Source organism: Cyprinodon tularosa, unplaced genomic scaffold, assembly GCF_016077235.1.
Source record: "Cyprinodon tularosa strain WSP-4 unplaced genomic scaffold, ASM1607723v1 ctg525, whole genome shotgun sequence".
Taxonomy (NCBI): domain Eukaryota; kingdom Metazoa; phylum Chordata; class Actinopteri; order Cyprinodontiformes; family Cyprinodontidae; genus Cyprinodon; species Cyprinodon tularosa.
The window spans coordinates 1-27172 of NW_024039258.1; the positions used below are offsets into that span (position 1 = coordinate 1).

General features: G+C 44.5%; 1 protein-coding gene and 1 long non-coding RNA gene across 2 annotated transcripts; both read left to right on the top strand.

Annotated features, from left to right (window-relative positions):
- Positions 1–1360: 1360 nt before the first annotated feature.
- Positions 1361–2394, top strand: LOC119795849. The gene is made up of 2 exons (XR_005282381.1): positions 1361–1488; positions 1579–2394. It is a non-coding gene; the product is annotated as an uncharacterized LOC119795849 (long non-coding RNA).
- Positions 2395–5706: 3312 nt separating this feature from the next.
- LOC119795839 (bone morphogenetic protein receptor type-2-like) lies at positions 5707–26553 on the top strand. The gene is made up of 19 exons (XM_038304071.1): positions 5707–5917; positions 7476–7603; positions 8962–9153; positions 15274–15477; positions 16128–16232; positions 17376–17467; positions 17635–17868; positions 22330–22444; positions 23004–23164; positions 23242–23389; positions 23462–23598; positions 23703–23839; positions 23963–24122; positions 24212–24260; positions 24563–24636; positions 24712–24816; positions 24895–25035; positions 25224–26028; positions 26145–26553. Exons 2-19 carry the CDS (start codon positions 7537–7539, stop codon positions 26435–26437), a joined length of 3219 nt encoding a protein of 1072 aa, XP_038159999.1. The 5' UTR covers positions 5707–5917; positions 7476–7536; the 3' UTR covers positions 26438–26553.
- Positions 26554–27172: the final 619 nt, after the last annotated feature.

Consider the following 27172-nt stretch of genomic DNA (forward strand, 5'->3'; position numbering starts at 1 on the left):
GCGAGCCGCCATTGTTGGAATCTCACGGCGCTTTCCACTCCAGGACACACCCGCCCTGCCCCTGATTGGACAGTCCTTTAATTCGGTTGGGGAAATCACTTTCAATGAGCGGGTTCCCAGATGTATGTGAGTGGAGCTGGGCGGAGCGAGACATGCATCTGGCTGTTGTCAGGTTAGCAGAGTGCAGGGCTCTACCTGGAAGCTCAGAGTCAACATGCAGCTGTGAAGCTTTTTAACTCCTCTGGTAGATAAAGCAGTGCTGCCATCAACCACTAGAGGGCGCCCTTAACCAGGAGAACAGTTCATCCTGAACAGAGACCTTCATCATCCTCTGAGGACCTCCTGCTGTGACTGAGAGGAGAGGAGGAGAGGAGGAGGAGGAGGAGGAGGAGGAGGAGGAGGAGGAGGAGGAGGAGGAGGAGGAGGAGGAGGAGGAGTCCTGCTGCTTGTTGGAGTGAAGAACAGGAGCTGCTCAGAGGACTGAAGTTCTCCTCCTGCTGCTGGTTTATCAGGTTCCTCTGATGCTTCATCACAAACTAGTGATGGTGAGATGAAGCCGCATTGAACCATTTGACCAAATTGCTTCAACGATCCCAACAGTATTTTTTTCCATTTAACTTCCTTTGAAATTGTTCATGATTGTTTTGTATAATAAAATGTTTTGTTAGTTTTTTTGTGTGCCTAAAATCTTTTAATATTTTAAAGTAGACAGTTTTTCTGTCATTTTAGTGTAAAAAGCTCAAGTAGACGATAAAATCAGGCAATGATGAGCAAAATGAAAAGCGTTAGTCATTTTATTCAAACATAATCTTTTTTCCAGGGTTTTTGGTTTTCATCTGGTTGAAAGTTATGTGTCCAACCAATCATTTGGTTAAACCGACCAATCTAATTTGTTTTTCTATATGGGTTAAAGGGCAAACCAAAACAATCACTTTGGCCAAAATCCTGGTTAGGTAGTACAGGAACTTTGAAAAGCTGAAACCAGGTCTTCAACCAACAGCTAGTGGACTGAAGTCTTAAAGCTGACCTCACATGCAATAGTAAATATTTCCTAGAAAGCAATAGTACTAAATACTAATATCACTGTAACCAGAGAATTGCTCAGTTTCAAACTAGTTTTAACCAACTAGATTAGTTGTTTTTCCAAGCAATCTATTCTTAGAATCTATCCAAACTCTATCCAACTGACCGCAGCTCTCCTCCAAACTCCATCATCTTGACTTGATACTGTTTAAATGCCTGTTGAAGTTCCAGGCGAGCGTAACCACTTCCTGAGGAGGTCACATGGTATGGGGGGGGGGGGGTGAGGCTTCGGACGTCCTAAATGAAGCAAGCCTCCATACGCGCTTTGCAGAAACACGCCTCGGCTCATCACATCACTACTGGATCTTTAACTACTTTTTCATTCCAACCTCTGAGGGGGGCGGAGCCAGAGCTGCTTCATCTTCAGCATCTTCATGTGTGAAAACAAGCTGCAGATGATCTCAGGTCTGATGGACTTTCTGCTGCATGTTCTCCTGATGTTTGATGATGAAACTAAATGTTTGTTTCAGTTTTCCTGTTTTCTTCTGGCAGCAGCAGAGAAATTCAGATGAAGCATCATCAGTCAGATGAAACTCCTGCAGAGTTCAGAGCTGAGATCAGCTTCAGTCTCACATGATGGAGAATTATCAGTGAACTTCTTGATTTCTGCTGCAGATCCTCAGTGAAGCAGCTGTTCAACCTTTAAAGGTTCATTCCTGACTTCCTGCAGCTTCTAGAAAACATCAGAGGTTTTTCCCAGACTGAGCTCAGATCATCCAGGAGCTATTTTTACCTGAACGTCATCAGAGCCGAGCTGATGATCCAGAACCGGATCAAAGTGGAGTGAGATCAGCTTCCTGAAGCTGTTTAAAGTCAGACCTCGTGTTTCAACCAGCAGCTTCATCATCTAAAGGTTTCCACCTGATCTCTGACTCTGAAGCTGCTCTCTGTGACACAAACGTTTCGTTTCTGAGTGAATCTCTCAGGCTGGATGTTGGAACGAGGAGCTGTGAAGGATATTTGTGAAACGGTTGACTGACAGGAAGGAATCTGCTCTGATTAAAACCTGCTGCATGATGGGAAGTTTTCAGGACAGAACATCTCCAGATGAACCTGAGGTTGATCTTTGAATCTTGTTGCTCTTCTTTGAGGATCAGAGCTCCAGTTCTGTCTGAACCATCAGAGTTTATCTCTAAAGTCTGTTGAACTTGTCAGATCATTGGTTGGTCTCTGATCGGCTCCTTGGTGGAGATGGAAATGAGGCAAAAACCAAATAAAACTCAAACTCTGGTTTTAATGTTGATCTTTTCACCAGAACAGTTGAAATGAAGAAACTCAGGATCTCCTCCTGCTGAAGCCATGAAGAAAAAACATCTTTGTCTGTTTTCTGTTCTTCATTCAGAGTAACTTGTTGCTCCTGAACCTCCTCTGACCCCCTTCACTCCAGCTTCTTTTCAGGGTCTTGCAGGGATGCAGTTAACTCCACATTTTATTCTCTGTTTAGATCATGCAGCCATTTTCTGCAGCAAGGTTGTGGTTTATGATCAGCATGGCAGCAATGGTTGCTGATCTATTCTATGTTGCTGTGATGCAGCAGTGGGGTTTGGTTAGCAAGAATTAAACCTTAGCAGGTTAGCTAATGCAGCTAGCGGTGCTTCAATCACCTTATTATAACAATCCTGTTAGCAGAGCTGCTATTAGCATCACTTCCTGCTTTGGCAGCAACCAAAGGATTCACCAAGCAGCTCCATGGATGCCTTTGATTTCAGCTTTTATTCTGAAGAGTCTAAGATATATATTTATATTCTACTCAGCATATCTTCAACAACATGAAGTTGTCCAGAATTTTAAGTTGGAAACAGATTGATAAGGTTTTTTTCCTTTTTGTGAGTGGAGGATCAAATAGTACAAAAATATTGCTTAAGTTCAATTAAGTAAACATGTTAAAGACTGGCTCTGTGTCTTTAAATAACACTTCATAAATGATGCGTATTAAATAGCCAGGAGACATGACAATGATCTTGTTGCTGATGACTGATTTAATTACTCATTTCACCTGTCTAACTCTGCCCGGTTCCCCATTACTTACTGCTCATCTGATCCACCTGCTCCTGCCTCTATTTAAGCTGCTTGCTCCCAGTCATCAGGGCCAGAGTATTTCTCTCCAGCCTGTGGCGAGAGGGTTTTAGGCGTATCTTAGTGTTTCTCATTTCCTGGTGGCCTCTCAACCTCTGAGCCCGCCTGTTCCTGTTCTGATTAACGACCCCCCCCTTTCAGAGACAGAGGCCAAACGACCCCCATTCCAAAGGGATGGACCCGTTCATCCGTTTCTATTTGGACGTTTTCTAAACTAAAACCAGGCTTTGTTGGGCTGCTGGATAAAACCTGGAACTAAACGCTATTTCTGACATTTTGAATTGAAAAATCTTCCTGGATGGAAGAGAAACGTCTTCAAACTTGGAAATAAAGTCAAGTGAATTGATTCAAGCACAAGTCTTATGTTATTCGTAATATGCCGATTTTTCATAAATCATGATTGGTTTTGGTCAATAAATGCTTGAAGAACTGATTTCAGTCTATGACTAATATTAGACTAATATTTTATATTCGTTATTAGGACATCAAATAGTCCTCCAATTATGGAGGAGTAAAGAATCCTTGTTGGGTTTTGGTATCAGGGTGGTTAACTGAGTAAGAGGTGGAGGCAGAGAATTGTTTTTAATGCTTTCAATTGTTACGTCCACCAGGCTTGTTTGGTGGGGGGAACATTAAAGGAGAGCACACAAGGATTTTCTTTAAACTGAAAATTGAATTTATTAAATTATACCAAAGAAACAAAAACCTGAAAAGGGGATAAATAAAATGACTTAATGCAAACAAACCAAACCAAACCAAATGGGTTCTGAGGAGCTAAGAGGGAGACGCCTCCTGTCTGCTGCTTGCATGACAGCTTTTAAAGCAGACAAGCACCAATTAGGGCAAAACAGAACATCTGCCTCCAGAACCCTGCAGGGAAAGAGGAGAAACCCACTGCAGCCGTAACACCTCCCCCCTTAAAACAGAGGATCCCAACTAGGACCTCGGTAGCCATTTTTCTGTTAGTCTGGTCCATTTCCCTTTAGGAATTTACAAAAATACCATTTAAGGTCAGATCGCCTTCAGATACGCTTCAAAAAACTCCAAAACTAATTAATTAAATCGTTTTTTTTGTACATGACTAAAGAGATACACACCCATTGAGGTAGTTTAAAGTCTATTTTTCGTTCAAAACTAAAGAAATAAAATAAAGAAATAAACTAAAGAGATAAACTGATGGGGTATGCTCATCTGACATCAGTTCCAGACTGGCATAAGCTACTTTTCTAATCCTGCTGTCAGACACCACCTCTGGCTCTGCTGTCACTCCAGCAGGATGACCTCCAGCCTCCATCTTTGACCTCAGAGGAGATCCAGACGCCTCCTTCCTCATTTAAACGTCGATCAGCTCTAAGGTCTGAGCAGAGCAGCAGCATCTGGATCATCAGCAGCTTCCACCTCAGAAGAGGAGTCTCTGCTGCTGACATCATCACAGGAAGGACATTCCTGAGGCTTTCAAAATAAAACTCAGTACAGACATTATGGTTCTATCTTTACTTTTTATCTCTATACTTCTATAACAGATCACTACTTTAGCTTCAGCAGCTTGTAACTGTGAAACACTCATTGTATTTATTTATTAATTTTAGCACCAAATAATTCAAAGCACTTTATGAGGAATTCAGTCAGATCATGAAGACCGAGGATGCATACAGTAACAGTGGAGAGAAAAACCTCCAGCAGAACCAGGCTCAATGTTAGCAGCTTTATGCAGCAACCAGCTGGGAGGTAAAGAACACAGAGCAGAGAGCAGCTGGTTGGTCACAGCTGGGAGTTTTAACAAAGCAAAGCTAAAGTCTGATCTGCTGAAGATCCGTCAGTTTTTAAACTTATTTGAACGTGTGGAGCAATAAGAAGAACGGCAGCAATGTGATGAGAAGGTCTCAGGTTCAAATCCAGTCCTGGAGTTTATCTGGAAGTTCTCAGAGTTTGATGGACTGGTGTCCGTCAGGATGGACCAGTAGGTGACCTGTAGGGTAGAATAGTGTCCTGTAGGGTTACTCCACCTGTCCTCCAATGAGTGCTGGATATCCAGCAGGTAATATAGGCCACGCCTTTTGAGTTTAGAATAATTATCAATAAGTAAAATATGTTATTATATTTTATGTTATTAGGAAACTTTTATTTGGTTTATAACCTTAAGGAGACAAATGATAATGAAACAGGTGGAGCTTTTTAAGATGTTTCATTTTGTGCTGAAATGTTTTTTATTCTGTTTTTCAGCTGAATAACAGAATAAAATGAATAACTTTCACATTTATCTTATTTTCTTAGTTAAATAATAAACAAATTAAACAGTCCTGACTAAACCTGAGTGTGTTTCTGAGTAATTAATGCTGCCAGAGAACAGAATGTCTAAATCAGATCTTTAATGGTCATAGGAGGGCTGCTGATTTCCTGAGGCTTTTATTTTGATAAAGTCTTCCGGAAGTGATGTCATCAGCTTGACGGAGCGATTCAGCCGCAGAGAACCGGAGCGCAGCTTCATCCCTGATCCTGATCCAGAAACCAGCAGCTGGAGCCTCTGGACCGGACCGAACCGAACCAAACAGAACCGAACCGGACTAAACCGGACCGGACTGAACCGGACCGGAGTTCAGCAGGCAGGCGGCTTCATCTCCTCCTGCGGACTGAGGGAGCGGAGTCTTCCTCACCGGTACCAACCCAAGCTGCGCGTGTCCGTGTCCGTGGGTGACCGTGAGCGCGTGTGGAGTGGACCACTCCCTTCATCAGATCCACCTGAAGAGGCGCTGATCAGGTGATGCAGCATCCTTCATCCCACCGGAAGCACACTGGGGGGGTGATGATGATGATGATGGTCCTAATGGAGGAAAAACTGATGATGAAGATGTTTGGGTTTGATGGAGAAAAGATCCCTAAAGATAGATCAGCGATAAAAGATCAGATGTTAAACTATTTTATAGATTTAATCAAAATAAGTAAAAACTAAATATTCATCATTAGAAATAAATAAGAATCAAAAACATTTTTAAAGTTTCTGGTGTTTTTTTCTGAGTTCAGTGATTTAATCAGGAACGACTGACTGCAGGTTAAACTCATCAGAATCAGGAACAATCACTGAAAAATCAGCAGATTTCAAACTACGGCTCTAAACTACTCACTGCTCATGAGATTAAAACAGACAGAATTCAGATTTAATTTAACAAAAAGATTAAGTTTATTGATCCTGAAGGAAAATGAAATGTTTTATTTTATTCTAATTTTTCTCAGAGTTTCTCTGAATGTTAAAAGCTTCAGGATCTCCTGTTGCTCCAAAGATCCTAAAAGATGTTTCTGTTTTTCTTTATTTGTTTATCTAGATGTTACAGGAAGTCATTCACACAAAATACATCTTAACTTTTTCATGTTCAAACAAAAGAGCTAAAATAAACATAAATAAAGATGAATTATTGTGTTTGTTGCTCAATGAAAAGGTAAAGAAGTGAGGTCCTCCTCTGAGGTTTATAACATGTGAGCAAACTTTGCGTCACTGAGAGATTTTATTTTTAAATGTTGTGATCGTATTAAGCTACAGATCAGCAGGTTGAGGTGAAGAAGTTTCCAGAAGAATGAAACACAGACAGAAGGACAGACGGTCGATGGTGGACCCTGGAACTCCAAGATGGCCGCTAAAAACCCAGAAACGAGTCTGAAGTTTGGATAAAATGGACAGAAGGAAATCAGATGAAGCTTCATTCGTCGCTCTGATCTAAAGCTGAAGGAGAAACATTAAAATAAATCAAATCTGGTTTATTTATTAATCAGCAGCTCAGTTTAATTAAAGCGATGCTGAGAACAGATGCAGGACCAGTTCCACCAACTATTGGTCTGTTTCTGTCGGTGTTACTTTAAATAAAATAAAGATCAGCTGATAATAGAAACATTTAAACTGGTTTTATTCTGATTCTATTGATCCAAAACTTTGAGTTCTACTGGAAATAAAGTTGATCCAGAGCAGAGATGCAGCGATCCGATCCCCGGATCACATATCGGCTCCGATATCAGAGATCCAATCATTTTATTTCTTTATTATTGCTGTTTATTCCTTAATAAATAAAATAAATAAAGTTTCTATCTGTGTTCATTTGAAGCCTTTTTAACAAAGTTTCTGTGGAGGCCAAAGCCGTCGCTCTCATGGTGAGATCATATCGGATATCAGCGATACGATCGGCCCCGGTATCGGATCGGATCAGAGGAAACTGGATCGGTGCGTCTCTGATGGAGGCGGGGCCGTCTGCTGGGGGCCCCGGGCCCCTCAGTCCCTCCCCCTGGCCGCGGCTCTTCCTGTCTTTGAATCGAGCTTCTCTGTGTTTCAGGGTCAGCAGAGATGAGACGGTTCTGCTGGTTCCTCCAGGCTGATCTGATCCAGGATCAGTGATGTGGCGTCTGCAGCCATCCAACATGGCTGCCACAGTGTTTGTCCTGCTGCTGGCGGGGGTCAGAGGTCAGTATGAAGCTCACGCCATCATCCTCCCATCCAGCCTGCTGGGTTCTAACCAGAGAAACCAGCAGAGTTAAACTGGTTTCTTCCTCCTGCCTGGTTCTGTTGGATCATCCTGGTTCTGGATCTGATCCTCTGGGTCCGTTTAAACCCTCAGGATCGGTTCTGAGTTCTGCAGCAGTTCTAATCGGCTCAGAGGTTCTGGTGGTGAATGATTATTGATCCACTGAGGTTCTAACGGGTCACTGAGAGCATTTCTGGGTCTTCATGGTGAGGATGAGGAGCAGGTTTAGGTCATTTTTTCAGGTTCTGATCCGATTGGAACCAATAGTTTCAGGATTCGGTTCATTTTCTGTTCGTTTTGTGAATCAGAACCAGTAAAGATGAGATGAGGAGTTTTTCTCAGGACTTCAGCAGCTGACTGGTCCCAGTCAGCCCAGTGGGCTCCTGCTGCTTTGCCTGCTGGTTCTGAAACCAGAACTTTTAGAACCAGGGTCCATAACAGACTGATGCCTGCAGGATGGCTGGTTTTTTCCAGGCCAACATTCCTGAGGTGTTTGTTCACTTCCTGTGGGCTCCTGATGAAGGCGCTCCGCCTCACTTCCTGTGGGCTCCTGCCTCCCGTCGCTCCGTCTGAGTCGGTCCAGTTGTTGTTCTGATGGTTCTGATAAAACCCTCCAGCCGAGTCATTGTGACTCCCAGCAGACTAAACATGGAGGCTCTGCCGGCTCCCAGCGGCGGCGAGGACGGCTTCCTGAGACCCCGACCCTCCCAGCGCCGTTTGTTCTCTGAATCACCGTCTTTCTTCTCGCTGAGTTTTAATAAATGAGGAATGTTGAATTCTGTCGCTCAGGAAAATAAAATGTTCATCTTAAAATAAGGACATTTTAAAGGAGCTGTTTGCATTTAAAGCTTTAAAGGAAGTTTTAGTTGGTTTAGTCTGAAGCTGGTTTATTGCAGCTGGATTTAGTTCAGCTCTAAAGAGGCGGAGCCACCAGGAGAAGCTTCTGACTTTCTGTTTATCCTTTGATTAAAACCATAAATAATTCCAAATTTAACCAACGAGGCGTTTACTGATCAGGCATCACATGATGAGCCAATAGTCGGCCATCTTGGTTTAGCTTAGAGGCAGATTGCTCAGATTCTTTGGGTTTAAAGGTTCCAGGAACTGAAGCTGATGCTTGATTGGCTTTAAGTTGAAGCATCAGTCAAACTTCAGCTGGTTCTGCTGTTTCCTGCTCAGCGTTGAACCCAGACTGACCTGCAGCCATGAAGCCTCCACGCTCAGAGCTGCGCCATCAGTGGTCATAATGTTTTGGCTGATGGATGTGTTTCTGATCTGCAGCTTTCTCTGTTTGCAGGTTTGCAGCTGGAGGACAGAGAGGAGAGAATCTGTGCGTTCAGTAGAAGCCCAAAGGGGGCGGAGCCTGTGTCCACCAATGAGCTGCGAGGAGAGCTGCAGGAGAACGGCACCATCCGCTGCAGCCGCGGCTCCCGCTGCTATGGATTATGGGAAAGACGAGCAGACGGGGAGATGGAGCTGCTGAACCAAGGTCAGAACGGCTTCCTCAGAGTTCCTCCAGGAAAGGTTCCTGATGCTGAGGGTCACAGTCTGAAGGCTGCTTTACGCTCAGAAACCGTCTGCGTGTGTCACAGTGAACGCAGATATGCCCCGCCCCCTTCCGCAGACACTCTCTAAAATCATAGGTGACCGCAGACAGGAGGCCTCTGATTGGTCAGATCTCCATCCGCTCTACTCTATTCGTATTTCCTGTTTGGTTCCTTACCGGCTTGTTCTGTTTGTCTGACCGCCATATTGGAAAACGACTGAAGATGGAGCAGCTAGCAGAGCGAGGAGCGCGAGAACGCTGGAAACCTTTTCCCTCCTGGATCCCCGCTCCTTTTGGCCCTCATGTCCCTCCGTTGTCGCATAAAAGTCCCCCCCTTCCTCGCCGCCTCGGCCGTATCTAGACCCACAGCTAGTTCCTGATTGGCCCTCTGGCGTTGTGGCGTGGAATAACAGCGCAGACCACGGTTGGGTAGAAATCAAAAATATCTGCGACACGCTGCTGGTGGAGGATAACCAGGCCTTTAATCTGCTCTAATCTGGGGAGATTATCGATTATTGAAATAATCATCAACTAATTTAATAATCAATTAATCGTTAACTGGATTATAGAGACGGTAAAACCTGCTTCAGCTGACAGAGCGACTCGCTTAGAGCAGGAATTATACCAGGATTGTAAAAAATATATTAATATTTAGAATTTATGATTTAAAAAAATCTGTTAATCTGCTCTATCCAGAACTTCTCAAGTGGAAAAGTTTTTGTTTAGTTTTGTAAAAAATCTTCTTTAGCTATCCGATTATTAATTGATTAATTGAAAAAAAAATCAACAGATTAATCAATTTGCAAAATAATCCTTTGCTGCAGCCTTGATCAAGTTTGATTCATGATGAGAATTTAGATTTCTCGTCTAAATGATTAATTAGAATCAAATGTGCTAAAAATGACTGAATTCTCTAAAGTTGTATTTCTACTTTTTTTCTTCTTTTGACAAATTTTCACTGGAAAAATTATCTAGAAATAAGAAAAAAATTTAAATTAAGTGTATTTACCATTAATTTGAGCAGGTAAATTAGATAGTTTGACAATGGAATTAATATTTTTACTCTTAAAACTTAAAGATAATTAGATAATATGCATTTGAAATAAGAAAATGCAACTGTGTTCTTACCGTATTTTCACGACTATAAGGCGCACCTAAACGTCTTTTTTTTTCCTCAAAATGTGGGGTGCGCCCTATGGTGCGGTGCGCCCTATCTGCGGACGTTGTTGAGACCACCATGAGTATGTGAGAACCTTAAAGGGGGAAGTGTGGGCGTGGCTTGTGTATAAAAGAACAGGTATGTGCTGTATGCAGAACATTGTTGTCTTAACAACCCTGGAAATGGCAAAGAGACACGCCTATGAAGCCCAGTTTAAACTGAAGGCTATCAGCTACGCAGAGGAACATGGAAATCGAGCAGCTGCGAGAGAATTCAATATAAATGAATCGATGGTTCGCAAGTGGAGGAAGCTGGAAAACGAACTCCGACTGGTGAAGAAGACGCAGCTGAGTTTCCGCGGACATAAGGCGAGGTGGCCCGAGTTGGAGGAAAGACTCGAGCGGTGGATCGTGGAGCAAAGAACGAGTGGGGCCAGCGTTTCAACGGTCACTGTTCGACTAAAAGCAGTAAAGCTGGCGGAAGAAATGAAAATTGAAAATTTTCAAGGAGGTCCATCGTGGTGCTTCCGTTTTATGAAACGGTGCAATTTTTCCATCCGGACCAGGACTACAGTTGCTCAGCGACGTCCGGCGGATTATGATGAAAAGCTGGCGAGCTTCCACTCCTTCTGCAGCAAACACATCGCTGACAAAGTCATCCAGCCAAGCCACATCACCAACATGGACGAGGTGCCGCTCACTTTCGACATCCCGGTGAATCACACGGTGGAGAAGAAAGGGACCAGCACTGTAGCGATACACACAACGGGGTATGAAAAGGCGTCGTTTACTGTTGTGCTTGGCTGCCACGCAAATGGACAGAAACTGCTGCCTATGGTGATTTTTAAAAGAAAGACTTTGCCTAAAGAGACTTTTCCAGCTGGAGTCGTTATTAAGGCAAATGAAAAAGGCTGGATGGACGAGGGGATGATGAAAGAGTGGCTGAGGGAGGTGTATGTAAGGAGACCAGGTGGTTTTTTCCACGCATCTCCATCTCTGTTAATTTGTGATTCCATGCGTGCCCATCTCACAGCCGATGTGAAAAAAAAGGTCAAAGAAATGAACGCTGTGCTTGCTGTTATTCCGGGAGGTCTGACAAAGGAGCTTCCACCGCTCGACATCGGTGTGAACCGCCCGTTCAAAGTAAGGCTGCGAGCGGCGTGGGAGCGATGGATGACAGACGGAGAGCACAGTTTCACTAAAAGTGGAAGGCAGCGGCGGGCAAGTTACGCCACCGTTTGCGGATGGATTGTAGATGCTTGGACTAACGTTTCTGCTGGGACTGTTGTTCGAGCTTTTGCAAAAGCCGGCATCATTTCCAAGGAGCCGCCCGGCACGGAAAGTGACTCTGACAGCGAAGAAGAAGGGGAAACTGGCATGTCGGATTTAGCGCAGCTGTTTAATTCCGAAACAGAGGATGAGGACTTTGATGGGTTTGATTAATACTTTGTAATAAATACATGAATAAAGCACAATCATACTCAGTTTTGCTCCCGCTCTATTTTTCTACCTAAAAAACTTAATTCAACAGCCGCCTCTGGGCCGCAGCGCATCCGGGCTCACATCAGCAGGTGTTTTTTCATCTAAATAATCTAAATCTTTTTAAGTGAGAAAGCCCACCGGAAAATTTAATCATTGCAGTCAGTTCATCCAGATTATTATCCTGCCTATTTTTTAAGTTAATTTATGCGTCAATAAACTGTATCAGAGGAGTAATCACAGCCCTGTGTCATCAGCGATGTGTCTCTCACGGCAGGTTCCCAGGTTTTAATAATACTTTGTAATAAATACACCTTGCAGCTTTATTTGCTGTGATCAGTGGGAATAAAGTAGTTTTAATATGTTTTTAAGTGAGAAAATCCACCTGAGAGGACATGTACCTGTATATAAAAAACACGCCCTATAGTCCGGTGCGCCTTATGTGTGTGTTAAATACAGAAATGGCACACATAACTGAGAGTGCGCCTTTTAGTCCGGTGCGCCTTATGGTCGTGAAAATACGGTATTTTAAATGTAAATTGTTTTGTTCCGTTGCCAAAATGTCTCTTTTATTTCCTCCATGCAAGAACAAATGCATTATTTTAAGAAAAAAATGATTATCTTGATTTCGATTTTTTTACAGTGTAAAAAAAATAAATAAATTATAAATGCTTTTTTTTATGTTTCCTGATAGAAATCTGACCTCTTTATTGAACCTATTTATTATAAACGGTTTATTTTCCAGACAGTCGCCTCAGAGAGACGGAAAAACACTGAAGAGTTTTTATCCTGATGGAACCAGTTAGATCTGGATCATCCAGTTGGGGTTCTGGTCGGTTCTGCCGGTGTTCTGTCAGCTCAGCATACGGCGTCAGGCCAGCATACGCTCAGTAATACGCATGGTCGTTATTAGCGGCTATCAGTCCCATAGAATGGCTTCAGATTGTCCAGTAGCTCAGCAGGCTGGAATCACTGAGGGAATCCTGACCTGAAAGTCTTTCATTTCCCCACAGAATTAATTCATCTATTTAAGTTTAATCTGAAGATAATTTCAGTAGTTTTTAATGTGCTGTAAAAATAAATAAATAAAAATAAAATTATCCGCATCTCGCTCATATTAAACAAACCAAAACCAAATAATGTAGAATCCTCTCCCTATAAATATTAAATTCTCTGTGAAAAAATGCAGATTATCTTTAATAAGTTGCTCGTCTAACAGAGATGCAATGTTTTCTTTTTCTAAAGCTAATGTGTGAAGTGGACCTAGTGAAGGACTTTTTGTTGTTTTACAACAAAACTACGACAAAAACGACTGAATCAGGAAATAAACCGCTGTGATTGGCTGTAAGGAGAACGGAGGAGGCTCTGTAATCCTGAGGGTATGCTGGCCTGACGCCGTATGCTGAGCTGACAGGACTCCATCCGTCCTTCTTCTCAGTCTTTACTCTTCAGCTGCTGCTGTGAATAAACTTGGTTATTCTGCTGGAAATGAAGCAGCTGCAGCTTCCGTCCGTCTGACCTCAGCTTTCCTCACATCAGGAGGGATTATGGGACGGCCTAATCTGATTTCCTGTCATTCAGGAAGCTCCAGTGTTCCTGTGGAGGAAACAGAGCAGTTAATAAAGGAGCTGGAATCTGTGCTGCTGCTCAGGAACTTCCAGGTCGTTCCACTCAGCCTCTGATTCCTTCCCAGAGCGCCCTGAAAGTATTCACACCCCTTAAACCTTTAACACATCATGGCGATTCAGTTCAGTATCAATTTCCTGACCCAACGATTTGATTATTTACGATTAATCGGTTAATTTTTTATTTTATTTTATTTATTTTTTACACCTTACAGGCTAAACAAAGTTTCAAGTTTGAAATAAATCAATGAAAGCTGTAATATCGTTATGCATTTTTTTTTTGAAGCAACAGCAAATAACCGAAGTAGAAAAGTTGCATCAAAAAATACTGCACAATATCAGTGCAATGAGTTCAATGCAATACCTCGGCTCCAGACGTCCCGCCCCCTCCTCAGACGTTCCGCTGCTCCTCTCCCTAATTGTAGCTGACCGCAGACAGGAGGCCGGCTTGTTTTGTTTTTATGACCTAAATTGCGGAAAACAACTCGTGAAGTTTGACCCGCTAGAAGAGCGAGGTGCGCGAGAACGCTGGGACCCTTTTTCCACCTGGATCTCCGCTCTTTTTGGCCCTCATGTCCCTCCGTCGTCGGACTAAACTCGCCCCCACTTCCTCGCCGCCTCGGCCGTATCTAGACCCACAGCGTGTAGCGCAGACCACGCTTCAATATTGAGCATAATTTAAAAATGTCTGCATCAACCTCACTGCGACACACTGCTGTAAGAGTATGACCAGGAAGCGAGGTAGGAGGGCAAAATAGGTTTAGCGCCACCGCAGCACGGGAGGAGAATTACGTCCAGGAGCAAATGGATAAAAATAGACCGGAGGAAAAAAACATGAATCGATTATCTTGAGGACGAATCGATGCATCGGATCGTCAGCTGTTGGATCGATGCATCGATACAAAATGATTATTATTTAAACCCCTGGGGCTCACTGACAGAAGCCGTACGCTGGCGCCACCATCTGACAGATGGCAATGAGGGTGAAGTGTCTTGTCCAACGGCACTGAAAGCCAGAGCCGGGGCTCGAACTGTTAACCCTCCAATTTCAGGGCAAACACCTACATCTGACGCCATTTTAAAGCCAATATTTTTGCCTGGTTGCATTCAAGGCTTTGGTGACAAATTATTGTGTCCTGCTGGTATAATATTTGTTATTTTATCAGTAAAGCTTGGTTTACCTCAGTTATTTTTAGTAAATATAGCTTTTCTATGTATATTTACCATAATGCCATCACCTGACCAGGATCACGTCTCTGTACCTGTGTGACGTTGGACAACAAGCTGAAGCCATGGAGGTCAGTGAGTGGAGAACTCCCAGCATTGTTGTGAAAACAAAGAAAAGTCCAAGATCAAGTGTAAAGAAACTCCTTGATCCACGAGCAGCAGCTGCTGGACATCAACCAATCAGAGAAGCTGATCTGGGAGCTGGCAGGGAGTCAGACGCAGCACTGCTGATGCAGAGCGTTATGATCACTCCTCTGAAACAGTTTATTAACGCCTAAATTAACTTCAAATGTAGAAATGTAGACAGAATATGTTGGCTTTTATTATCCTGCTGCCTGCAGTTTGTAGCACAGACCTGAAATACGCTAACATCTGCCTTCGTCTGCGGCTGAATGTCAGATTAGATCTCCTGGTTTCTAAGCAGTCGTTCTGTTTCTCTGCATTTCTTTAATCTTTCCTGATCAGCTTCTGACTTTTAAACCTTCATGACGTCACATTCATCCTGAAACTGGTCTGAGTTTATCGTCTGACTGATGAGGAACGATTGGGCCATTTTTCCTCCGTCTCCCTGCAGGCTGTTGGATGCACACGGGGAACCATCAGGAGTGTGTTGGAGAGCGCTGCATCCTGGTGACTAGATCCCAGATGCAGAAAGCCAGCTACCGTTTCTGCTGCTGCAGCCACGACCTCTGCAACGCCAACTACACTGAAGCTCCGCCCACCGCCGACACGCCCGCCCTGAAGCCCATGAGGAACGACCTCGGCCTCGGTCACACAGGTGAGCTGCGTCCCGGCCAATCACAGCGTCCGTCGCTGCCTGTCGTCGGGCAGATTAGCTGAGACTCATTCAACTGTAGGAAAGTTCTGATTCTTTGTTTTTTAATAATAAAACTGAGGAAGACATTTCTACACAATAAATATTGATTTATTAAGTATGTAGTTAGAAAAATAAAAGTGGAATTTAAAGATAATTTCTTTGAAAAATAAAGATTAATTTTCTAGACCTTCTAACACAGAATCATAACTTTCTCTGAGTTTATTTACCTGTAAGCTGAGAAGCTTTACTTTATTTATTCTATTTATTCTCATAATTATAAAGAGGTTGGTTATTTGTTAAAGCAGGAGAAATGCTAAATAAACCAGTATCACAAAAATCATTTTTAGTTAAAGATAAAATTAGTTTCCTTCTACTGTTCTGTCCATCATTAAAGCTGCTTAGAGATAAAGTTTTATTTTATTTTAAAGGTAAAACAAAAGCAGATTTTTAATAAAGGGGTTTGATCTGTTCTATCTTTCCATGACCTTTGACCTAAACTGAGACATTATTAGTTTCATTCAGTCCTTCTGTCCTTCAGGTTTCCATGACTCCTGCACACCTGAACACGTCCTGAACTGATTCTCCTGATCAACTCTGTCGTCTTTCCACAGATCGTCGGCTGACGGCTAAGGAGGCGGTTCTGGTTGCCTTGGTAACTGTTGCTATAGCAGCTCTTCTCATCATTGCGCTTTTCCTGGGATACCGGATGATAAAAAGTAACAAACACACAAACATTTTTTTTATAATTAACAAGAAAAATGTTTGCAGGAATAGAGATGAATAATCTTTATGCTAAAATAAAGGTCCTTTCTGTGCAATAAAAACAACATAAAAAAGTGATCAGATATAAACAATAGACTTTAGTTCCAATTTGTCTCAGAATCTATTCAGTTCACATCATGTCATCTCAGGTCACTTCATAGAGATGATTCAACTAGATCATCCAGTCAGATTGATTCAAAGTTTTCTATCTAAGGAAAACCAGCTGATTGCATCGACTCATTGACTCTTCAGCAATCCCTCACACCAAGCATGCTTGTAGCGACAGTGGAGAGGAAAAACTCCCTTTGAACAGGAAGAAACCTCCAGCAGAACCAGGCTCAGTGTGAGCGGCCATCTGCTGAGGCCCACTGGGGTTCAAGGAGACAGAAGCAGACATAGAAAAAGAAGCATAGATACAAAAGGCAACTGTCAACCAGCTCCACAGGCGGCCCCGTCCAGGAAACACACAGCCAGGCAGACGAGCTCCGAGCCAGCTCCCATGTCAGAGGATGAAGAGAGCACATCCAGTTAGTCACAGTCAGAGAAACAGGACTACACTGGAAAACAGGCCAAGCTACAACATCTAGAAACAAAGGTGTTGATGGCAGCAGCACAGCTGATATTTCTCTCCAGGATGGAGTCACAGCCAAACAGGAACAGACCAGATGAAGCTACTATGAGAAAAAGCAGAGAGAGCAGAACGTTAGAGATTGAACTAACAGATTCTGCAGAGTGGGAGAATAGAGATAGAATGAAGCAGAATGATGAAAAAGGGGTCCCTATGTCCTCCAGCAGTCTAAGCCTATAGCAGCAGAACTATAGAGATAGCTCAGGATAACCTGAGTGTTTTGGACGAGGTATAAGGAAGGTAGAGCCACGGAGAAACGTCTGTAAAAAGATTTGACCCTGATTTTAATCAATTTAAATCAATTTAGGAAAAGAAAAACAGTTTTATTTATTTTAATTAACATCAAAATCGATATAAACTGATGTTTTGTTGGGTTTGTGTTGGATCATCTCTGCTGATTGTAGCTGAATGCGATGCTAATGTTCAGTCGTCCTGCAGCTAACTGACCTCCTCCTGTCTTTGGATCCAGGGCAGCAGAAACGCAGCCTGTCTGCTGTGAGCGCCATGGAGGCGGCGAGCCCTGAACCAGCCGTGGACCTGGACAGCCTGAAGCTGCTGGAGGTATTTCCCCTCATTATTCCTCCTCCTCATGGTTCCATTCATTCTCCATCTAAACAATCCTGGCTTCCTGTTCCTGGACTGTGTTGATGTCGAGTCATTCTTTTCATCAACAGATCAGATTATTAAAGTCTTTTCTTAATGACCTTCTCCTTCCTGCTCTGTGGCAGCTGATTGGTCGAGGCCGTTACGGCGCCGTGTTCCGCGGCGCTCTAAATGAGCGCTGCGTGGCCGTTAAAGTCTTCAGCTCTGCTAACCGGGCGAACTTCTCCAGCGAGCGCTCCATCTACCGCCTGCCTCTGCTGCAGCAGCACGACAACGTGGCGCACTTCCTGGCTGCCCAGGAGAGGGCGACCGGCGACGGCCGGCCAGAGTTCCTGATCCTCATGGAGTTCTACCCTCACGTGAGTTAGAGAACGGAGACACAGATCCACAGATCAGGAACATTTAACCAGAAAACAGTCGGTTTAGATATAAAAGAGTTAATGTAGTTTTTAAATCTTCAGGATCAGATTCATTAAAGACAATTAACTGAATTTAAACATGAATTTAAAAGAGACATTCTGGAGTTTTCTAATGATGCTGCCACCTGTGACCAAAAGACAGAACTGCAGCTCTATTCTGCTCGTCCTAATAGTTTATTTCTGACTTTTTTCACCTTACCATGAGTTTTCGATGGTGTCTGAGTTCAGCTGGATGCTGCTGAAGGAACCAGATCTGCTTCCTATCAGTGACGTTACGCTACAGGATTGACTGAAGGTTGCCACATAAACATAGTGGTTGCCCTGACAACGATAATAACATCACGCAGTGTGTGTCGAGCGTGTCTAGTGACTGATGAAGTTTTACCTGATCGATAACAAAACTGAAAAAAAAAAATCTGATCAGGTGAACAAAGTAACTGTTAGACCGTGATATAAAGAGGTAGCGCTGTGGCTAGCAGTAGCTAACAGGTTAGCCTCTTTAGCTTGCTCAGTTAGCCTGATTAAGCTATGCTACTTTTAAATCCGTGTCAACAACAACCGTTTGTTTTCTCCAAGTAGAATAACTGTTTTATTTGTCTAAAATCTCTAAGAAAGTAATTTTTTAAGATGTTCCATTTGTCCTCTGACCTCAGATCTTAATAAAAAGAATAAAAATTTGCTGAGACTTTTTTTGTCTCCTTGCAGAGCTCCGTCTGTCTTAGAACGTAAAACTTTCCTTCCAGACTGACAATGATTGTTTTCTACTTTCTGCTAATTTAGATCAAAGATGAAATGGAAAATAATAGCAAATATATAATATGTTTAGACTCCATTTGATTTTTAATAAACGGGTGCAATATAGTTTGTCTGAGTGGAGTTGCCATATAATGACCTAACATGAAGGGGCGGGGCCTCGAGCTGATCTGGTACCTACAGCGGATGCTTCTGAGTTTCCACAGAATCCATCTTGACGTAATGTCAGGTCCGTGGAAATGAACGGCAATTTCTAACCCGAAGTAAACTCATGAAAATAGGCAACAGGCTGATAGATGCATCAATGCAGAACTACTGAGGCGTCAGTCTGACCATCAAACAGGTTTAGTTCTAAAGGGTCAAATAAAAAGGATGTTTTTCAGTAAAAACTTACAAAATCTCCCTTAAATAGAACTTTTTAAAATTTATTTCACCAAAACCAGTAATTAAAATGGGATAAAGTTGGTTTGTTTTAACATTCTTATTTGAAATAAGAAAGAACATTTGCATTGTATTATTTTATCTAATTATCTTATTTTAAGAGTAGAAACCCTCATTCATTGGCATATCATCTCATTTATCTACTCAAATTAAGAGTAAATATAATTAATATAATTAGATCGTTTTTGCAGTGCATTTATGATCAGAACAGTCAAAACATTTCGATGAACTGGAACCAGTATAAGGAGTTTGATCTCCAGCTGGATCCAGTATGAAGGCTATGGAATCACTGGTGCTAATAAGATTTTATAATTTCCATGTTTTAATCAGGATAGAATAAATCCCTGATGTGGCCTGTGGGGGGCGCTGTGGCCTGTGGGGGGCGCTGTGGCCTGTGGGGGGCGCTGTGGCATGTAGGGGGCGCTGTGGCCTTTAGGGGGCGCTGTGGCCTGTAGGGGGCGCTGTGGTCAGGTTATTATATAAAGGATCTGTTCCTGCAGGCTTCCTGCTGGCAGACGGAGCCTTCATGTCTGTTTCCTGCTGCAGCCTCTCACACACAAACTTGTTTTCCTGTCATTGTGAGGTCTGTTGTTAAAGCAGGAATAGAAATAAAACCCGGACCTGGACCGGACTGGACCCGTTCATTTGGACGTCTGAGAGATAAACACAGATAAATAAATCTCATGTAATGTTTGTAAAGATAAACCTGAATAATAATTCCTGTAAATCATTTATAAGCAGCTGCAGCTGTTTTTCTACGTTAACAGAGGCGGAGTTTAACACTTTGTGCAGATTTATAGATGCCAGTCATTCCTGCAGCCTGAGCCTGAACAGCACCATTAAATGGCTGTTATCAGCTCCTCTGGTCAGAAACATTCAGATAGCTTCCTGTTTCTGATCTCTGTCGGCTGCAAAGGAATGCATAAAAACAGCGCTGACGCGCTCTGAGGCAGCGTGACGTCAGCGCTGTTTTTATGCATTCCTTTGCAGCCGTGGGACGTTCATTAAAGAGCCTGTTTAAAGCCAGACTGTAGGAAACAAACACAGGAGCAGCCAAACATGCAGCAGTAAACCCTCTGATGAAATCTGCTGTTAGACCATAAACAACAGGATCAGTGGGTGGAGCATAGAAACAACCATCACTGTATTCATCACAGATGGCAGATTACCTGAGTTTGTTTGGTTTTTTTGCAGTGAACAGGGACAGCAGGTCACGATGGTGTCTGACTGTAGCTCAGAGGGAGCAGCAGTCCAATGGTGGCAAATCTCAATAAGTCACTTTTTTGAAATTAGTGCATTTTATCTTGAACTGAGGAAGTAAATGAGACGCTTTCCTAATGGAATAATTTATTTTTCTTACAATTGCATTGTCTTATTTCAAGTACATATTATCTAATTATCTTATTTTCAGTATAAAAACACTCATTCTATTGGTAAATCATCTTATCTACTCAAATTAAGGATAAATGCACTTAATTTAAGACATTTTTACTTATTTCTAGATTTTCTTTGCAGTATAGAAGTGTGCAGCTTAAAATGAATCTGTGCAGAATGACTAGAAAGCTGCTTTATGGGTTCATAAAAAAAAAAAAAAGCGTGAATAAAGCATGTAACTCCATGCAGAAAGGCCCCGCCCCCTGGAGTTAAACCGTGGAACTGCTCGCTGCAGACAGCCTCACTGTGCGGCCATTTTAAACATCACAGGGAGCCACCATCCTGGCTCTGCAGAGAAGAGAACATTTATAGATGCTCAGAGTTTCCTCCTGATGTTTGTTTTTCTATAAAACTGATAAAGCTTTAAAGAAGTCAGAATGTTGTGGAAATAAAACGGTTCAAACCTCCAGGCTGTGAGGAAACACAGAACGGCCATTGAGAGGAGGGTTCATAGAAAGCATGAAATACATGAAAACACATTCCCACAGGGCCATCAAGGCCATTATGTTTTTGGATTGTGGGAGGAAGCAGGAGTACCCAGAGAGAACCCATGCTTTCATGGAGAAAACACGGCCCCATAAAATCTAACTAATCCAGATTGGTCAGAGTTCATGAATCCAGATATTTTTCAAGAACTAAACCTGAGATTGAATAAAAAAAAAAAACAGCCTGAAAATGGCCGCTTCTCAATTCACTAGAATACGAGCACGGACTCGTTTCCTCGCCAAGTCTGTTCTTGAGAAGAACCCAGGAAGGGCTAGGGCTGAGGATGATGACGACCACAGCAACACCTACTGGTCCAGTATTGATCCTACAGGAACCCCATGATGGTTCCTGGAACTTGTTCAGTTTAAACTTTTATTGGTCTCATTGTTAAGAGACGAACTAAAACAATCATTTTCTCCTGACCCAGATAACCAAACACCTGAAACAGTTCATTATTCTGTGAAATAACATGGAGGAACCTGAGAGCTTCATAAAACAATAATATATAAAATATATTTAAAAAAGTGTGCCATGGAGCGCGTCACACTAAACCAGTACAGTCAGGAGGAGAGACAAATATAGAACTTATCTTAAAATAAAAGTCTCTTCATGTAGTGAGATCAGAAACAGTCCACAGCTTTCTGGGAAAACATCCAGAAATTATTGGCAGATTTTATTTACCTCAAACTAAAAACCTGCTGTGGATGAATTTCTGTTCCTGTAGAGATAGAAAATAAAATCCTGATCAGTTCGGATCTTTTAAAGCTTCCTCTGACATCTAAACTGAATTACTGATAAGATTTTATATCACTGTGGCTGTGTTTGAATGTCGCTCTAACCCCTAGATCTCAGTTAACTGACCTTTCATAATACTTTCCGCTCCCCGTTGGTCACTTGACTCCGCCTCTCTGCACAGCGCATGCACCATCTTTGTTCTTTGTCGCCTGCTGTGACAACAAATCTTATAAAAGCATTATGAGATATATCTACTCATCCAGTGACCATGGATGATCACTACTTTTCACTGTGCATTGTTGGAAATTTTAAGTCCACTAGATGTTAGAACACTCATTTTAAATGGCGTAACCACTATATAGGGCTCTATAAAGGACAATGAAGGTACTGTGCTCTGATTGGTCGGTTAGTTTTAACCCTCAGAGTGAACAAAGCAGGACTGAACCAAGATGTTTCTCTCAGTGATGCTGTTGGAGAACAGGATGAAAAGTTCAGATTCAGGCAGTTTGCGAGCAGCTGCTGTAACATCTGTACGATGCTGATGTGTCTCAGGGCTGCCTGTCTCAGTACCTGTCGGAGAACACGGTGGACTGGCTGACCTGCTGCAGGATGGCCCACGGCGTCACCAGGGGACTCGCCTTCCTGCACACCGAACTCTGCAGAGGAGGTAAGACCTGAACCAGCTGGTCCTTCCTTCAGCCCACAGACGGTTCGGGACTATTGTCTGCGGCGGATGAATCTCTGTGAGGAGCATCAGGGACAGCACGGCGGTCAGCGGATGAACCGTCAGTGTTTTCACGGTGCTGAAGGCAGACATCAGTCAGTGGGAGACGACAGAGACGGATGCAGAGGAGGACAGGATGACAGGAGATAGAATGAAGCAGAATGATGAAAAAGGGGTCCCTATGTCCTCCAGCAGTCTAAGCCTATAGCAGCAGAACTATAGAGATAGATCAGGATAACCTGAACTATAAACTTTATCAAAAAAGTCATATAACATATAATGTATTCAATATTATATGTTATATACATTATATAACAATACATTTTTTCAGTTAAAAATACTTAAATTCTCCACCACTGGATGATCAGTGTTATTTTATTTATTGAATGTTTTGTCAATAAAGTCGTAGCTCTGTCTTTAAATGATGATGATGATGTTTAGTTTTCCTGTTAGAGTCCAGCTGGTTCTAAACTGACCCCAGAACTCTTCTGTTCCCACTCAGACCAGTACAAACCCCCCGTGGCCCACAGAGACCTGACCAGCAGGAACGTCCTGGTCCGATCCGACCTGTCCTGCGTCCTGGCCGACTTCGGCCTGTCCATGAAGCTGACGGGAACCAGAAGCTGCCGGCCCGGAGACGACGAGACCGTGGCCATATCCGAGGTCCGCTCCCAGCGCCGCTGGGTCTAACGGGAGGAGGTTAGTTAAAGTGGGCGGAGCTAACCGGTTGTGTTTTGTAGGTGGGGACAGTCCGGTACATGTCCCCGGAGGTTCTGGGAGGAGCTCTGAACCTCAGAGACTGCGAGTCGGCTCTGAAGCAGGTGGATGTTTATGCTCTGGGTCTGCTGCTCTGGGAGAGCTTCAGGAGGTGCTCCGACCTGTTCCCAGGTAGGCCCCGCCCCCAGCGCTACCTCCAGGCCGACCGCGCGGCGCTCAGCCTCACCTGTGCTTCCCGTTCAGGTGACGCCGTCCCGGATTACCAGTTGGCCTTCCAGGAGGAGGTGGGGAACCATCCCACCTTTGAGGACATGCAGATCCTGGTGGTCCGTGAGAAACACCGACCCAGATTCCCTGAAGTCTGGAAGGAGAACAGCCTGGTCAGAGTCCCTCTGCGTTCCTATTGGCTCCTGGCCGACCAATCGGAACCTCTGCTTTAGTTCTGCCTTAAGCTGCAGCTGATGGAACCCTGGTTGTGTTTTAGGCCCTGCGGGCGCTGAAGGAGACCATGGAGGACTGCTGGGACCATGACGCCGAGGCCCGACTGACGGCGCAGTGCGCTGAGGAGCGGCTGGCCGACCTCATCCTGCTGAGCCCTCAGACCGCGCTGCACAACCACAGGTAGCGCCATCCACCAGTTATTATGGGTCAGCAGCAGGCCGTGGTTAAAGGTGTTATTACATCATCATGACATCATGAGGACCTTCTGTTCTCTGATTGGTCGATTTGTTGCGGGTTTTTCAGGAATCTGACTCACAGCTGCTGGACGCCTCAGATTAGCTCCGTCTCCTCCTACATTGAGGATCTTCAGGTGGGCGTGGTTAAAAATCTCCACGGCGACGGTCACGCCAGAGCAGAAGGTGGAGAGAAGAACAGCAACTGCATCAACCAGCAGCGGCAGCAGGTGGAGGTTCTGATTCTGACCCGTTAGATACGGACCTTAGACAGAAACCTCCCTGACTCCGCCCCCTCTCTCTATCTCTTTCTGAATAGACTCTGGCTCGCCCGCCCCCATCAGGCTACAGCATCTCTGACCACAGAGGTAACTATGCTAGCAATGCTATGCTACATATGCTGTGCTAGGCTAGCACCGCTACACTAGGCTAGACGCACATTGAGCTAGGCTTGCAACGCTACAATAGGTTAGCTATGCTAGGCTAGGCTAGCAGCCCTATGCTAGGCCAGCAACGCCATATTAGGCTAGCAATGCTATACTAGGTTAGCAATGCTACGCTAGGCTACCTATGCTATGCTAGTCTAGCTATGCTAAGCTAGGCTAGCTAAGCTATGTTAAAATGAAAGCATCCTCCCTGCAGCAGCTCTAACTGTGCCTCCATCCTGCAGGGGGCGCTGCTGCTGCTGTCTGCCTGCAGCTCACAGAGGAAGACCTGGACGCCTCCAAGATGGATTCCCAACAGGTTGCACCCTCCTCCTCATCCTCTGCTCCTCCTCTTCCTCACCAGACCAACATCTGGAAACATCTGTGTCTGCAGGTCCAGAAGAACCTGAGAGAACCCTCCCAGGAGAACCTGGTGGAACATTCCCAGAAGCGCTTTGGATCGGTACCACAGACCTCCACCCTGAACCACAGTGTGGAGGTGAAAGTTCTGCAGAACATCCAGAACCTGAGGGTTCCGTCTCTAAAGGCTTTAACATAAGCTCTGTTGGTTCTGCAGGCGACCCGTCCAGAAGAACCAGAACCTTCATCCTCTATACAGCAGCAGAACCTTCCCCAGAGGCCCACCAGCCTCCAGCTGCTCCCCAAACCCAGAGAGACCCGAGTGAAGGCGGGGAGGTTCAGGTCCAACCACCGACAGGTAGAACAGAACCATCAGAACCAGACAGAATCATCAGGTTCATTAGAACCAGAGAAAACTTTATGTAACCAGTCAAAGATCAGAACCAGGCAGCAGATGATGAACCTAAATCTGACATCATCACAGAGTCAAGCTCAGTGATTGGCTCTCAGCCAGTGACCCGGTAACCAGGATGTTCTGTGTTGCAGGTGGAGACCGGAGTGGCTAAGATGAACGCCATCATCCCGTCTGCAGAGCCACACCTGGTTACCACGGTAACTAACCTGAGGAGCGGCGCCACCATCGGGTCGGAGGAGCTCGGTGCTGCCGCTGGCCACAACTCAGGGGTTCCTGTTCTGGTGACCAATAGGATGAGAGGAGGAGGAAGAAGCAACCCTGCAGGACCCAAGGAGGAAGAGGAGGAGGGAGGAGGAAGGGAAGGAGGAGCAGACAGTGTGGACCTGACCTTCAGTCCTGATGAACATGAACCTCTGCTGAGGAGAGAGCAGCTTCCTGCTGAGAGCGACCCTCCTCATCCTCATCCTCCCGGCCCGCCGGGCCCAGCAGGACCAGGATCCAACTCCAACAACAACAACAACCGAGCCGCCGTCGGTCCGGAGCTCCCTGAGCCGGAACCGCTTAGCGGACCTACAGCATCAGGGACCAAGCAGAAAGTTCTGCATTCTGGACCAGAACCACCGTCCATCTGTCCTGCTGACGGAGATGAAGGTCCAGATCAGACAGAAGCAGAAGGAGGCCTACAGAACCAGAACCCAGGTTCTGGAGCCTCCAGGTCCAAAGTCCAGACATCAGAACCATCCAGAGTTCTTCAGAACCAATCATCTCCACCTCTGGACGTATCCGCCTTGGAAGCCAAGGCTCTGGATCCGGACCCAGCAGAACCTGCAGAACCTCAAACAGCGGGTCTGCTGGTGGCGCCACTCCGACAGACCAGAACCAGGCGGCCGGAGCGGCCCTGTTCCCTGGACCTGTCCTCCTCCTGCGTCTCCTCAGGTGGGTCCATGTCTAATGGTTCTGGGTTTTCTGTGCAGCTTGTCGCCCGGGCGGCTCTGGTTCTGGTTCTGGTGTCCAGGTCCTGCAGGACCTGACGGTCTGTGGTCTCGTTCCAGATGACGCCTCTCTGATGGACCTTGGCAGCCTGAGCGCCAGCGGAGAGAAGATCAAGCGGCGGGTGAAGACGCCCTACACCCTGAAGAAGTGGCGCCCCGCCTCCTGGGTGGTCTCCTCAGAACACGACCTGGACCTGGAGTTCGACTTCCGGGACAGCGGCGGTCCAAACAGAGCAGGAGGCGCCGGCGTGCCCAGAATCAACCAGTCCAAGTCCAGCATGGCCGTGTTTCTGGTCGGAGGCGGAACCACGGCGACCGCCACCTCAGAGCCGGACGGGCTGACCCGGTTCTGATCACAGACATCCGAGGAGAAGCGGACAGAACCGGACTGCGGGTCACAGAGGAGATCCTGCAGCTGCATCTCCTCTGTGAGCTCAGCAGGAGGCGCTGCAGGCCGCGTGGAGAGGAGGTCTGAGGAAAGGAGGATCTGGACCTCAGGACCGGATTCTTCTCTGGGTTTCAAACAGAACCGGCCTGACTGGGAGGTTCTGAAACCGATCAATGTGGGATTATAAAGCTCTCTTCTGATTTGCCGGCCAGTTGGTGGGCGTGGCCAGTTTTTAGAGTCATAAAGGGAAAGGCGTCAAAATGTTTCTAAACTTACAAATTTGAAATTTTTAAATTATAATCTGAGAAAATAAAAAAGCAAACATAAAATAATAAGAAACATGATTGACAGCTTGCAGCAGCGCTGGAGAGATGTCCTGTTCCATGTTGCATTCAAGGACTGTGGGAACTCCAACTGAGTTAACAGTTTCTCTGCAGCATTTATTGGCCTTCTTGGCAAAATCCTATTAAAAAATATCACATTCAAGACATTTAAACTGGAAATAAAGTGTAATTAAAATATCAAACTAAATCTAGATTCAATCATTATTTTTTTATGTTTGCTTTTTTAGTTTCTCAAAAGATGAAAATTTGACATTAAATATCAACTTCTATTTTTTTCTGTTTTAACTCTAAGCTGACAAACATTTTGACCCTTTTCTGACTCCATACTGAACATTTCCTGGTTCTGGTGTCGGATC

Coding starts and splice junctions, on each gene's coding strand:
- LOC119795839 (XM_038304071.1), top strand. CDS start 7,537: ATGTGGCGTCTGCAGCCATCCAACATGGCTGCCACAGTGTTTGTCCTG. Junction 16,233..17,375: donor GGGATACCGGATGATAAAAA/GTAACAAACACA, acceptor CTTTGGATCCAG/GGCAGCAGAAACGCAGCCTG. Junction 25,036..25,223: donor TCAGGTCCAACCACCGACAG/GTAGAACAGAAC, acceptor TCTGTGTTGCAG/GTGGAGACCGGAGTGGCTAA.